Here is a 15914-nt window from a genome sequence, read left to right as displayed (position 1 = left end):
CATGCAGGAAAGCAACAGGTGAAACAGAGCGTGATGGAGGGAGTGCATTGGATGTCCATGAAGGAAGGCACAATGGGACTCTTGCAACATGGTTTTGATCAAATCGGTAACATTGTGGATTGGAGAAGGGAGCAGAGCTATACCTGGTGCTCACCAGCTTCTCTCATGAGAGGGGCATTGTGTAAGGCGTTATTGGGTACCTTCTTGGACAATAGCAGAAAAAGTACTTAAACTTTAAGTGTACTTTGCAAAGAACATTTCAATTAATCTGCTTTGCAAAACGGCGTTGCCCAATCTCCGCCGGGTCCCAATCCATAGGAATGTCATCTGTGGATTGACAAATAATGAGTTAGTTCTGTGAAGCTCTTGGATACAGATGTTTGCCGATTTTCCCCTCAGAGGATTCAGGGCAGAGGATTCCAACATGATAAAAACAATACAATACAAATAATAAACAGAACCATACAATAATTTAAAATAATGCAAATGGTAAACATAAATACACAACAAACGATCCAAAAAATGAAAAATAAAACTAGTAATAAAACTCTCTATGGTGGTGGGAAGTTGTGGAATTGTAGAGGTGGAAGAGAGTCCCACAGCCACGTAGCCTATCCTTCTGTGTGTACAGGAACTCACAGCGCAAGCAATCCATTACAGGTGGCCATCTGAACTCTTTTTAGAAACCTCCCCTGAAGGGACTTTGTCAACTCAGACCTCAAGTTGACTGGGTTGTTGTGTGTTTTCCGGGCTGTATGGCCATGTTCCAGAAGTATTCTCTCCTGACGTTTCGCCCACATCTATGGCAGGCATCTTCACAACAGGTAGCTCACAACCTCTGAGGATGCCTGTCATAGATGTGGGCAAAATGTCAGGAGAGAACACTTTTGGAATATGGCCATACAGCCCGGAAAACATACAACAACCCTGTGATCCCGGCCATGAAAGCCTTCGACAACTCACTGTGACTGCTTTCTGGAAAATGTTAGCAACAGAAGTTCATTAGACATTACTATTAGATATGTATATATATGCTAATGGTATTGGTGGCACAGTGTGTTAAAGTGCTGAGCTACTGAACTTGCGGACCAAAAGGTCCCAGGTTCAAATCCCGGGAGTGGAATGAGCGCCCGCTGTTAGCCCCAGCTCCTGCCAATCTAGCAGTTCGAAAACATGCAAATGTGAGTAGATCAATAGGTACTGCTCCATCGGGAAGGTAACGGCGCTCCATGCAGTCATGCCAGCCACATGACCTTGGAGGTGTCTATGGACAACGCTGGCTCTTCGGCTTAGAAATGGAGATGAGAGATGCATGTCTTTTGTCTATCGTTGTGTTTTATATTGCTATTGTTTTTATTCGGGCTTGGCCCCATGTAAGCTGCCCTGAGTCCCCTTTGGGGAGATAAGAGGCGGGGTATAAAAATGAAGTTATTATTATTATTATTATTATTATTATTATTATTATTATTATTATTATTATTATGAGCACCAACCCCCAGTCGATCATGACTGGACTTAACGTCAGGGGAAAACCTTTACTTTTACTTACTTAAGTGACTTTTGTTTTCCGGGCCAGAGTCCCATGATATCCAGGAAACTTCACTCGAGATAGAAATCTGTCTCTCGATATAGATATACAGGAAGTAGGATTTCAAAAATGGGCCATTGTGAATAGGAATTGGAGGCGGGTGGGGGGGGGCGGCTCTCTGATTTCCACCGTGTTGCTCATCGACTGAATCACCCTTGGTGCCCTTGGGCCACGCGCTTCTTTCTAGAGCTCATCCGGATACCTGAATGGAAACTCCCTCAATGCTCCTTTTGTTCCAGTTTGGGCCTTTCCCCCCTCCCGCTTCCTTCCCCGCCACACACACACACACACACACACACACACACACGTCACACGGACTCCTTTCGTTCATAATTGATGCTGCAGTAACTTTAGCCAAGCTGACCGCTTTTCTCTCGTTGTTGTTGTCAGGACCCCGACAGCCGAAGAGAGAGGCGAAGAGATCCTGCGGTCTCAGGAAGACTTTCCTGTTCGAGCGGCCAGTCATCGTCCAGACCTTTCCTTGCCTCAGTGGAAGTTGTGCGGTTGGGTCAGCATGGCCGTGGGGCCGGCCTTCGGCATGTGTTTCCTGGCCTCGTTCGTTCTGAGCGCAGACGCCTTCTCGATCAGCAGTTGGTGGAACCTGGTGCCCAGGAAAACGGTGCCCTACAACGGTAAGCAGACCGTGGTCTCAGTGTTGTTGTATGTTTTCTGGGCTGTATGGTCATGTTCCAGAAGTATTCTCTCCTGACGTTTCGCCCACATCTATGGCAGGCATCCTCAGAGGTTGAGAGGTATGGAAAAACTAAGCAAGGAAGGTTTTTATATATCTCTGGAAAGTCCAGGGTGAGAGAAGAACTCCTGTCAATGGAGGCCAGTGTGAATGTTGTAGTTCAGGGGTCCCCAAACTAAGGCCTGTGGGCCGGATGCGGCCCTCCAAGGTCATTGACCTGGCCCCTGTCCTAAACTGTAGACTTAGGGTTGACCTAAGTCTACCTGGTCTTTGGAGGTCTCTTTGCATACTTATGGCCTTATGAGATCGTCTAGATGGTCTTTAAATATCTCTTTGCTTAGCCACAGCCTTATGAGACTATCTAGATAGCTTTTGGAGGTCACTTTACTTACCTATGGTTCTATGAAACTGTCTAGATGGCCTTTGAGGGTCCTTTTCTTTACCTATGGTTTTATGAGATTGTCTAGATGGCCTTTGAAGGCCCCTTTCCTTACCTATGGTCTTATGAAACCATCTAGATGGTCTTTGAGGTCCCTTTCCTTATCTATGGTCTTCCGATGGCCTAATGAGATCGTCTAGATGGCCTTTGAGGGTCCCTTTCCTTACCGATGTTCTTATGATACCATCTAGATGGCCTTTGGAGGTCTCTTTACTTACCTGTGGTCTTATGAAACCATCTAGATGGGCTTTGAGGTCCCTTTCCTTATCTATGGTCTTCTGATGGCCTAATGAGATCATCTAGATGGCCTTTGAGGTTCCCTTTCCTTACCTATGGTCTTATGAGATCATCTAGATGGTCTTTGGAGGTCTCTTTCCTTACCTATGGTCTTATGAAACCATCTAGATGGTCTTTGAGGGTCTCTTTCCTTATCTATAGTCTTCTGATGGCCTGATGAGATCCTGTAGATGGCCTTTGAGGGTCCCTTTCCTTACCTATGATCTTATGAGACCATCTAGATGGTCTTTGGAGGTCTCTGCTTACCTATGGTCTTATGAGATTGTCTAGATCAGGGGTCCCCAAACTAAGGCCCTCCAAGGTCATATACCTGGCCTCTGTCCTAAACTTTGGACTTTGTTGTTGTTTATTCATTCAGTCGTTTCTGACTCTTTGTGACCTTAGGGTTGACCTAAGTCTGAAATGACTTGAAGGCACACAACAACAATCCTAATTTTGGACTATTTCATCATATTCTGGCCCCCCAACAGTCTGTGAATCGACCCTCCACTTAAAATGTTTGAGGACCCCTGTTGTAGTTAATCACCTTAATGAGCATTGAATAGCAATGCTCGTGGTCTTCTGCTCAACCAGGATGCTAGTCATGACAATAAATGCCAGAAGAAAGGGCTGTCATGTATTTAAAAGCACCATGAGGATGATGGAAGCAGGCACCTTCTATTTCAAATAAAGGTTACGTTTCTAGCCCTTAAGGCTCTGACTGTACTCACACATCTGTCGTCTGCCTGCTCTTTCACTTTTGGACACGATGCCCAAGCAATCATAAATGAAGATGTGTGAGGAAAATCAACAACCAATACGCTCAGGTAGCTTTCCGTTGCTTCTTTCAGCAGCGAGTGGAGTGTTTATCTTTTGTGCAGCTAAGCTGTTGCTAAGAGCCGTTCCGGCAGGTCGGCCCCAGGGATGAAAACACAGCATGCTCATGTCAGGCGTGTAGGTAAATAGGGCACCGGTGTTGAGTGACACGCTGCTGTGGGGTCCATCAAAGCTACAACGGTTGCGGTGGAGATGGTTTGCTATAGGATTGTAATCAGAGAGAGATCCACCTATCGTAGGCAGGTTTGGAAGGCTCTCCGCTCTCCTAACTTTAGAGCTGTAGCCTAACATTTCCATGTTCAGGCCTGGCAGGGATGTTGACAAAGGGATGAGGACTATAATAAGAGCCCGCATCCCAAGTGCTATCGGTAGAATTTGGGGAGAGTTAGGTCAGGGTAAGGAGCCCTCGGTGGATTAAACCACTGAGCTGTTGAACTTAGAATCATAGAATAGTAGAGTTGGAAGAGACCTCATGGGCCATCCAGTCCAACCCCATTCTGCCAAGGAGCAGGAAATCACATTCAGAGCACCCCCGACAGATGGCCATCCAGCCTCTGCTTAAAAGCCTCCAAAGAAGGAGCCTCCACCACAGTCCGGGGGAGAGAGTTCCACTGGTGAACAGCCCTTCTCACAGTGAGGAAGTTTTTCCTGATGTTCAAGTGGAATCTTCTTTCCTGTAGTTTGAAGCCATTATTCCGCGTCCTAGTCTGCAGGGCAGCAGAAAACAAGCTTGCTCCCTCCTCCCTATAACTTCCCCTCACATATTTATTTATTTATTTACAGTATTTATATTCCGCCCTTCTCACTCCAAAGGGAACTCAGGGCGGATCACATTATATACATATAAGGCAAACATTCAATGCCCATATACACATAGAACCGAGACAGAGACAGACGCAGAGGCAATTTAACCTTCTCCTGAGGGGATGTTCGATTCTGGCCACAGGGGAGAGCAGCTGCTTCATCATCCACTCTGATGGCACTTCCTCATTCCAACGTCGTAAATTAGTTATACATAGCTATAATGTCTCCTCTCAGCCTTCTCTTGTGCAGGCTAAACATGCCCAGTTCTTTAAGCCACTTCTCATAGGGCTTGTTCTCCAGACCCTTAATCATTTTAGTCGCCCTCCTCTGGACGCTTTCAGGCTTGTCAACATCAACTGCGGTGCCCAGAATTGGACACAGTATTCCAGGTGTGGCCTGACCAAGGCAGAATAGAGGAGTAGTATGACTTCCCTGGAACTAGACACTATGGCCAAAATCCCATTGGCTTTTTTAGCTGCCGCATCACAATGTTGGCTCATGTTTAACTTGTTGTCCACAAGGACTCCAAGGACCGAAAGCCCCAGCTTCTGCCAACCTAGGAGTTCGAAAACTTGCAAATGTGAGTAGATCAATAGGGAAGGTAATGGCGCTCCATGCAGTCATGCCAGCCACATGACCTTGGAGGTGTCTATGGACAACGCCGGCTCTTTGGCTTAGAAATGCAGATGAGCACCAACCCCCAGAGTCGGACAGTCGGAAGTTCAGGTCACAGCCAAGGAACTGTTAAGAAGTTATTTCTTTCAGCCAGCAAAGTAGCCTCTTCCAGTTTCCTTTCCTTAAGAGGCTGGAGCCAGAAAAAAAGTGGGATGCTCCTTCAGGCCCAGGTCAGCTGCCATTCCCAGGCAGGCCAAGACAAGACTAAAGATTAAGAGGCTGTTGGGAGGCCCTCATTAGTCTTATTTATATTCTACCCTTCTTCCCCTTATCCTGAGGGGGTGAAGAGGCTCTCTTCCTACGCACTTTCTCATCACTAGAGTCCAGTGGGGTAGGGAAAGACTAAGGAAAACAAAGGTATGACTGGCCAAACCTTTTCACTGGGTTTCATGTCTCAAAGAGGAACTCGACCAGCGTTTTGCCAAAGACCAATGGAAAACACCTATTTCTGATGGTCTTAGGACCTCCTTTTGTACAGAAGGCTGGATGTAGGTGAACCACAACTCCAAAATTCAAGGACAATGCCCACCAAACCATTCCAGTATTTTCTGTTTGTCATGGGAGATCTGTGTGCCAAGTTTGGTTCAATTCCATCGTCAGTGGAGTTCAGAATGCTCTTTGATTATAGCTGAACTATAAATCCCAGCAACTACAACTTACAAGTGACAAAATCAATACCACCCCCAACCCCACCGGTATCGGGTATTTGTGCCAAATTTGGTCCAGTGAATGAAAATACATCCTGCATATCAGATATTTACTTTATGATTCATAACAGTAGCAAAATTAGAGTTAAGAAGTAGCAACAAAATCATTTTATGGTTGGGGTCACCACAACATGAGGGGGTCATGCCATTAGAAAGGTTGAGAACCACTGAGCTAGATGTTGGCTCCCACACCACACTAGGCTGGTCATTAAGTCTAGGAGACTTGATTTCTTTGGAGAACGTTTTCCTTCTAGCTTTGACTGTGGCGGAGGAGAATTTACTTCTCTCAACTGAGAAATGTCCATGAAAAGACATTGGACTTGGGTCTGGTTCAAAGCCTACCAAGAATTCCTGAAGCATTGAGTTAGAATTGTGGTGGGATGAAAAAAAGGGATGGCCAATTCAAATGGCTTTTCCTGCTGATTGATGTTTACTTCTCTCAACTGAGAAATGTCCATGAATGACATTGGACTTGGGTCTGGTTCAAAGCCTACCAGGAATTCCTGAAGCATTGAGCTAGAACTGTAGTGGGGTGAAAAGAAGAGATTGAATGTCCAATTCGAAAGGCTTTTCCTCCTTGTTGATGTTTACTTCTCTCAACTGAGAAATGTCCATGAATGACATTGGACTTGGGTCTGGTTCAAAGCCTACCAGGAATTCCTGAAGCATTGAGCTAGAACTGTAGTGGGGTGAAAAGAAGAGATTGAATGTCCAATTCGAAAGGCTTTTCCTCCTTGTTGATGTTTACTTCTCTCAACTGAGAAATGTCCATGAATGACATTGGACTTGGGTCCAGTTCAAAGCCTACTAGGAACTCCTGAAGCATTGAGGTAGAACTGTGGTGGGATGAAAACAAGGGATGGAGTGTTTAATTCGAATGGCTTTTCCTGCTTCTTGATGTTTATCTGGCTATCTTTTTTGTGAGGAGGAGGTGGCAGCGGGAGGAGCTGTTCTGGGTTGAGCAGGTGCCTGGAGCTCCCATTGGGCTGCAGGTGTACTGGTCCAACCAGAATGTTATCCTCCTGGCTGGTTGTTAAAAGCAGCTATAACTGTCCTGGGCATGCCTGTGCAACAGTGATACGTTGGGTGTGTATCTTGGTGGCTCCGTTTACTAGGTGTTGCTCTGCTCTGTACTGGGAAGGGCATGGAACGGCCCGGAGTGTTTTGTGGGCTGCCTTCTGCAAGATTGCCAGCACCACATATGACATAATACATAGACCAAAACACTCTGCTGTAAAAGACGTACACCTGTAGTTCAGAAAAACAAAATTTGGAAGCTCTGGGATAGTTTATTTCTTCACATGGATTCTTGGTGGGCTTCTCTTACCTTTTGTGGCTCTTTCCCTCATCCTCCTTGTTTTCAAGGACTGTAGTATCTTTGGAGTAGAGCTCTGTGTAATTTGCTTGCTTGACTCGGTAAGATCCCAAATATGTACACAGTTAATTATAATGATATACAGTAGAGTCTCACTTATCCAAGCTAAACGGGCCGGCAGAAGCTTGGATAAGCGAATATCTTGGATAATAAGGAGAGCTTAAGGAAAAGCCTATTAAACATCAAATTAGGTCATGATTTTACAAATTAAGCACCAAAACATCATGTTATATAACAAATTTGACAGAAAAAGTAGTTCAATACGCAGTAATGTTATGTTGTATTTACTGTATTTACGAATTTAGCACCAAAATATCATGATATATTGAAAACATTGACTACAAAAATGGCTTGGATAAAACAGAAGCTTGGATAAGCGAGGCTTGGATAAGTAATAATAATAATAATAAAACTTTATTTATATACCGCCCTATCTCCCGGATGGGACTCAGGGCGGTTTACAGTCATAAAAGCAAACACAAACATTACATAACAACATAATACACATTATTAAACAAAGTAAAACAATACAATTATAACAATAAATCACACTTACATGACCAGATCAAGGGGACAGGAACCATAAGGATAAGTGAGACTCTACTGTAATTATAAGGAGCCCCGGTGGCGAAGTGTGTTAAAGCGCTGACCAAAAGGTCCCAGGTTCAAATCCCGGGAGCAGAGTGAGCGCCCGCTGTTGCTCCAGCTTCTGCCAACCTAGCAGTTCGAAAACATGCCAATGTGAGTAGATCAATAGGTACCTCTCTGGCGGGAAGGTAACGGCACTCCATGCAGTCATGCCGGCCGCATGACCTTGGAGATGTCTAGGGACAACGCCGGCTCTTCGGCTTAGAAATGGAGATGAGCACCAACCCCCGGAGTCGGACATGACTGGACTTAACGTCAGGGGAAACCTTTACCTTTACCTTAATTATAATGATCAATGTTTCGACCCTAAAGCACATGAAGAAGGAAATTGCAACTTGCTTACTTTTTTTGTTGTTGTTGTTTTGGGTCATCATGTTTAAAGTATATGTATCTCTGAGTGTTCAAATTGCAACCCTAATTCCAAATAGTTTCCAGTTCGTGTTTTTCTGCCTTTTTTTGTGGCCTTGCTGACTCCAAGGGCAGGGAGGGCAGCGGTGGGAGTGTGGCGCTCTCCATTCACGCAGGGCACCCAGGAAAGAGACATCGGCGCAGGGGAGGGCTGGGAAATTACCCAGGGTGAAATGGAATGACCTCATGGATGGGGAGTAGCGGAGGCTGGGCGGAAAATAATAGGGTTGTGGGCACGGAGACGTACTTAGGGACTGCTAACAAGCTCTTGATCAGCCGGGGACTTGTCATCCAGAAATGATGGCACGGAAAATAGACCTTTACAACACTGCCGCTTGTGGCAAAAGCAATAACCTTCACCATCTCCAGGCTTTGAAGATACTCAGTTTTTGGACTACAGCTTCCAGGGTCCACATGCAGCTGTTTGTCAGACTGGAAGAAGGACTCAGGGAGTTGTAGTTAAGGAACATTTCTAGAGTTGGAGGAATTTGAAATTGCAGAAGTAGACCTGGATCAAGATAGTCGAAGTGGCTGACTGGTTGGATTGGATCTTCCCAGGGCCCATCCAGACAGTACCTTTAAAAGGATTGTTGTATGTCTTTCGGGCTGTGTGGCCATGTTCCAGAAGTATTCTCTCCTGACGTTTCGCCCATATCTATGGCAGGTATTCTCAGAGGCTGTGAGGCATGGATAAACTAGGTAAGGAAAGGAAAGAATATATATCTGTGGAGAGTCCAGGGTGTGGCAAGAGTCCTTTGTCACTGGGAAGCCAGCATTAATGTTTCAGTTAGTGACCCTAATTAGCATTGGAAAGGTTTTGTCTCTTTAACCCAGGAGCTCCCGCTTCAAAATGGAGGGTGGCCAAATGACGTCCCCAGAAAACGTGGGTGAAATCACTACAAAGGCCAAAAAACACGAGATTTTAAGGTGCAGGAATATCCCAGTTCTGGCCAGAAAATATGGATATTCGAATCTCTGCATGTCCCTACACTCAGAAAATATGGGATTTTTTAATCTATGTTATACATGTCGGTTCCTGATTGGTTGTTTCCTAAAAACATGGCAGCAATTGACTAGAGGGCAAAATTTGATTTATTATTTATTTATTTCCAGCGTTGATATCCCACCCTTCTCACCCGGAGGGACTCAGGGCGGCTTACACAATTGGCAACAATTCAATGCCGACAACATAGTTAAAATCATAACAATATATAAAATCCATTAAGAACAATTAAATACAATATAAAATATAAGACATATGGTTAAATCCGTTCATCCAAGATCCTCATGCTTTATCCATAAATCAGTCCAGGTCGTCTTTGTCGTTTATTCATTAAAGGTCGGAGCACACAGCCATGTTTTTAGCACTCTTCTAAAGCTCAAAAGGATTGGTGCTTGTCGTATATCTCTGGGGAGGGTGTTCCATCCGGGGAGCCACCACCGAAAAGGCCCGAAAACTTTATTCTGGCAACAAAAACCTCGTTCTCCATACGTTTAATGAAGTTTGTGACACACAAACAAAGTTTTCACCATATAATTAACTTTCTCCATGTTTTTGTGATAAATGCAATGAGGAACAGACACCCTGTTGTTCCATGCCACAAGTACACCACAAAATCTGTCTGCACAGATGGCCAGGCAGCCTCTAAAAAGTGGTAATAATGACTAAGTTCTGTTTCTGGCTTGAAAGTGTGTGTAACTGTTTGATTGTGTAGTACTGCCTTCGAAAGTAGTGGTCCTACTCCATAAACTTTCTTTGTGTGCCGGAAACTTCACTAAACGTGTGAATGGCAACATTTCTCTTGTCAGGACAAAGTAGTCAACGTTGTACATCTTTCTACAAAAACAGCAATCAGGAACAGACATGTATAAACCAGGAACATCACTCCCTAGTTCCCAGGCTCAAGTAAACAACTAAAGTTGTCTGCACAGATGGCCAGGCAGTCTCTTTAATCCAGGAATGGAACTTATACAATCATTTGTTTAGTTGCATCTTAAGTTTCATGATTTTTTCTCACCTTTTGGTTTTTAGAGGAATCATTTCTTGGATGTTGCTTTTGTCCTAATGTGTCTTCAAGTTGGCTGTCTACAAATACCTTGTTCAGAGTAAGGAACTGGCATAAAGTCTCTTGGAGTCCTTGTCCAACACCGCTATGCCATTCTGGCTCTGTCTGGTTCACTGCTGCTTGTAAAATACATTATTCCCAACCTTACTGATATCCTTTCATGAAACAAAGGCTGCCACATTACTGGAAACTATATAGGATCTTTTCAAGGGCAGCCCTAGGCTATTGCATAATAACTTCCTTAGTCTCAACAAGGAAGCAAGGTGGAATATACATTTACGAACACTGTATTTTAAGCGAAATGTTGATGGACAAGCCTACTTTCACGATCCTTAAGTGCTAATCTTAAGGGTAACTGTTTATAACATTATGGTTTTGGGGTATTTCAGACCTGGAAGGGTCAAATGGATGTCTAGAAGAGAGGAGATGGATTTGCTGGCAGGCCTAGCTGTAGGTAAACTAAAGGGGTCCTCCATCAATTTAAAAAATGGTAGAAATTGCAGTCTTTTTATTAAAACGGCAACTGTTGTCAGAGGCAATCATTTTGTTTGCTTTCTGAAAAACATGGCCCAAAGTATTGCGGTTGCTGCAAGGTTGATCACAGCGCAATGGAAGTTGCTGCGACCGTCAAAAGAGACAGATGGGATTAATAAACGGTGGGATGTTGGAATAATGGATAACGGGATGCAACGGATCTGAACTAAATTTGGAAGATGGGGCAGGGGGGAAATCCTGCCTAGCGACGGGCTTTTGTGGCCCATTAAGCTGCACTTGGAGAATGATCAAACATTATAGACTTAATTGTATTTAGGAGGATGGCCTCGTCTTCCAGCGCAGCGGATCCGGGAGGTTAAAATCCCGAGGAAGTGGAGCAGTTTGTTCCATATTAGGCGGCAAATGGGGTAGATGTGTGCATTTTTAAACGATCCCTTGTGTAAAAAATAATGATAATGGCAGTCCAGCTATGCTAGCTGTTCATTAGACTAGTTTTCTCCCCTCCCTTATTTCCATCCAAGCCATATTGTCTGTTCCAATGGTTCCCAACCTGTGGTCCCAAGAACTAAAATATGGTCCCCAACCCCACCGTTACTACACCGTTGCAACAAGAGCAACTGGTCTCTCGAAACCCTGTTCTAGTGCCAAGGCAATAGGGATGTCGAAAGGAATGACAACAAGCCTCCTGACTGCTGCTTCTCCTCCTCCTCCCTGGAAGTGGGGGTGTCTTGGTGTTTTTGTTTTTAGGCCTGTTCTGGGGTTATTTGGGGTGCTGATTCAGAACATTGCATCGAATAAACCACATCACCTCTAGATTAGTAAACATAGTTTTCTGTGGGCAAGCAGATGACTATTATTGGATGGCACGTGTTCTGTATCAGAAACTAGAGCTGATGTGGCCTATCCAATGCAATTTTCTGAATCAGCGCCCCAAATAACCGAACCGAATCTAAAGTTGAGCAAAAACTAATTCGTAACCCTTTTGGTACTAATGTTGGAGAGTGGTCCCTGTTCAAACAAAGGTTGGGAACCACTGGCTATTCTATCAGTTTAGGACTGTACTACTAGAGATCAGTGGTAGATATTCTAGCTGGTTTATATTTAAAAGTAAAGTAAGTCAGAGAAGAGTATAATAGTGAAGGAAATGGGTTTTTTTCGTGTCAGGAGCAATCGGAGTTGCTTCTGGAGTGAGAGAATTGGCCGTCTGCAAGGACGTTGCCCAGGGGACATTGCCCGGATGTTTTGATGTTTTACCATCCTTGTGGGAGGCTTCTCTCATGTCCCCGCATGGAGCTGGAGCTGATAGAGGGAGCTCATCCACGCTCTCCCCGGGTGGGATTCGAACCTGGCAGCCTTCAGGTCAGCAACCCAACCTTCAAGTCACGAGGCTTTTATCCCCTTGGCCACCGGAGGCTCCAAGGAAAGGGTTAAGGAAGCATATTGAATGGGATCATCTATCTTCCCACTTCTCCCATCATGTTGGCCTTGTAACTTGTGTGTAAAGTCTCTGTAACATGAAACTGTTTGCTTGGAAGCCTAGCTTCTGTTTGTCTTGGGGATCAGTGGATATCTTCCCTTTGAGGTAGACCTCAGTGCCTTCTGGTCATTTCCTGGAGACCTGGCTAAAAGGTCAAGCTCCATGTTACTTCACAGAAATAATTTCATTTGATTGTTCATGACTTGGATTTATATGTTATCTCTAGGAATCTCTAGAGGACCAAGACATGCCTTGGTTGAGGACACTTCTCTTAAGGTTTTGTTGTATGTCTTTCGGGCTGTGTGGCCATGTTCCAGAAGTATTCTCTCCTGACGTTTCGCCCACATCTATGGCAAGCATCCTCAGAGGTTGTGAGGTATGGATAAACTAGGCAAGGAAAGGAAAGAATATCTATCTGTGGAGAGTCCAGGGTGTGGCAAGAGTCCTTTTTCACTGGGAAGCCAGCATTAATGTTTCAGTTAATCACCCTAATTAGCATTGGAAAGGTTTTGTCTCTTGCCTGGGGGCATCATTTGTTCAGTCATTAGCTGTCCTCTGCCCTCAGAGTGTTGGTTCCCATCTACTGTTTTGATTTTAGAGTTTTTTTTAATACTGGTAGCCAGTACTCTTCTCTTAAGCATTGCCACATTCTCCAGTGTGAATCTGTGGTCAGAAGCATATCATAAACTCACTGAGAGGGTCTAGAAAAGAGGACTTTTTTAAACAGTCAATTCAACTATGGGGCATGGACCTTTAAATATGGGAGTCCTTCTGTACTTCAGACATGTGATGCTTTATGAAAGAACTGCTCTGCACAGTCCAAGTGATGAAACTCTGTGCTGTGACTTGTTCTGTTCCGCACATTTTAGTGCAGACGATCCCACGGTGGTCTGGTTTCTGTTCATTTGTGGTGTTTGTTTGCTTTTTACAAAGCCATGATTTCATCGGGGGTAAAAGAACCTGTCTCCTTTCTGCCCGACTCCTAGAAAGCCTCTTGATGGATGGGTCGTCCTTAAAGGACAAAGGCACAATGAAGCGTGTTCCCAGAGGGAGGGACTCTGCCTTTGTCTGCCTGGCTCCCGCTTGCTCCCCTCCTGGATTCCTTTGTGCTGCTGGGGCAGGGCTCGGAAGGAACCCATCCATCCTGCCAAGCGGAGCTTGTCGCCCGTCAAATAAATCTTGTCTTTGGATGGAGGAGATTGTGAGCACCCTCTTAATAGGGGGAACTTGGGTTTCCATGACATCTTTCTGCTTTGCAGGCGTCAAACAGGCACCTGGATCAGTGTCACTGTTTGGTATATCTGCACCATATAGTAATGACACTTTGGTACCACTTTAACTTTCAAAGCCCCATTCCATGGCATCTTGGGACTTGGAGCTTGGTATCATACTTTAAATGCATTATTATTTTATTGTATGACACAGCAAACAAGATAGACATGCTGGATTTCGTATCACAAAATCACAAGTCGAACACTTCCCAAGTGTCTAGGACTGTGTGATGTATTTTCGGATGATGCGTGCAGATCCCAGTAGGGTGGCCTTTTGCAGTTGACAGATCGTAATTTTGACAGTGTCTATTGTTTCCAAATGCCGGCTGAGATCTTTTGGTCCTGATAGTGGCTGAGATTTTCCTGTTGTTTTTCGTCAATGCGACTGTCCCCTGGGATGGCAACATCAATGATCCAAACCTTTATCTTTTCCACAACTGTGATGTCTGGTGTGTTGTGTTCCAGAACTTTGTCAGTCTGGATTCGGAAGACCCATAGTATCTTTGCGTGCTCATTTTCCAATACTTTTGCAGGTTTGTGATCCCACCAGTTCTTTGCTGCTGGCGCAGTGGGTTAAACTCTTGTGCTGGCAGGACTGATGACTTGAAAGTTGGGTTGTTGACCTGAAGATTGCCTGTTCAAATCCAACCCAGGGCGTGTGCAGATGAGCTCCTTCTATCAGCTCAAGCTCCACATGGGGGCATGAGAAGCATCCCACAAGGATGGTAAAAACATCAGAACATCCGGGCATCCCCTTGGCAACGTCCTTGCAGATGGCAAATTCTCTCACTCCAGAAGTGACTTGCAGTTTCTCAAGTCACTCTTGACACACACACACACAAAGAAAAGCCTCCCAAGGAAGATATAACTGTCTGCATTTTTTATCACTTTTGGCTACTGGTACTGGATCACTCTACTTTAATAAGTTACTCTGCTGTGCATTTATGGGGAGGGTCTTTTGTTAATAAGCTCACTCGCCCAACAACAGTACCATATCAACTTTGCACTCAACTCTTTCTTGTGCATCCTAGCCAGAGCTTGAACAAATTCTTCTTTTGGCTGACCAGTCTGACTGAGGGATTTTGCAAATTGTTAGCCAAAAAAGGGAATTATTCTGAACGCTGAACTAATAACCATGAGTCTCTTTCCTTCTACTGTTTAGATCCTTGAAATGAGGACAGTTCTGACCATGGGTGAAATTATTCTAAGAAACGGTAACCTTTATGTGTTTCTGTAATCAAACCATCAAGTGGTATTTTTTAAAATTTGGTCTTCTTTGCTACGGATTGATGAGGTTTTCCTTAGCAGTGAGTGAGTGGGTGTGCTTCTATCTCCTGTGTCATTTTACACACGAACAGTTGCTGCTTCTTCCCACTCAGGCTTGCTTGGCATGAGACCATTCTCTCTCTCTCTCTCTCTCTCTCTCACACACACACACACACACACACACACACACACACACACACACACACACACATATATATATATATATATATATATATATATTTGTATGTATGTATATTCCTATGATGTTCTACATTTAAAAATATATCCATGTGACCAAGAAGGCATCGCAAAGGCCTGTCGCGTGAGGAAGATTACTAGTTGTGTTTTAAGTCGACATCTTGCTTTGCCGTACGCACTGAGGATTATCCATTCATGATACTTCTGTACTAGTTCTGTTCTTCCCTCTCATGCTTTCAACTGGACATAATTCTGTCTAGTCAACCATTAAGCTTAAGGAGTTTTGCAGGGCAGGAATGCTGCAGGTGGGGCAACCTTGACGTCCTTCCTTTTCTCTTGTTTTGAGGCCAAGCGGTGCCCCAAAAGCATGCAGAGAGAAGCCATAAATGGGGTATAATACAGTTAGGAAGGGAGAGTTTGTGCATTTGGGGTCCGTTGCCAGTTTTCTGCACAGCTTTTGCCGGCCGTCTCTTCCCCTCCCTCTCCCTCTTGGACATGGAGAAGGTGGAGCCGGGCACCTCGCCTGGCTCTCTTCATGGGGCGCATGTTGTTTTAATCCCTTCCCCTCCAGTGGTGCATGTCAGCACATTCTGCTGATTCACGGCAAAGCCATGATTATAGGGCTGGGCTCCATAATTGCCTGGCTTGGCGGGTATTTCGCTAAATGAGACCAATCCCGCCAGTGCTTTTTGC

General features: G+C 44.7%; 1 protein-coding gene across 4 annotated transcripts in view; it reads left to right on the top strand.

Moving 5' to 3' along the window:
• The window catches only part of sema4c (semaphorin 4C), a 113452-nt gene that overhangs the window by 38358 nt on the left and 59180 nt on the right, over nucleotides 1-15914 (top strand). For all 4 annotated transcript variants that reach the window (XM_062961258.1, XM_062961256.1, XM_062961259.1 and 1 more), the window contains one exon: nucleotides 1979-2220. In XM_062961258.1, coding sequence (XP_062817328.1) covers nucleotides 2103-2220 — 118 coding nt within the window. In that variant the 5' untranslated portion in view covers nucleotides 1979-2102. The remainder of the gene's footprint in view (nucleotides 1-1978; nucleotides 2221-15914) is intronic.

The sequence above is a fragment of the Anolis carolinensis genome, unplaced genomic scaffold (assembly GCF_035594765.1).
Source record: "Anolis carolinensis isolate JA03-04 unplaced genomic scaffold, rAnoCar3.1.pri scaffold_8, whole genome shotgun sequence".
NCBI lineage: Eukaryota > Metazoa > Chordata > Lepidosauria > Squamata > Dactyloidae > Anolis > Anolis carolinensis.
This window is presented reverse-complemented; position numbering and strand designations above follow the sequence as displayed.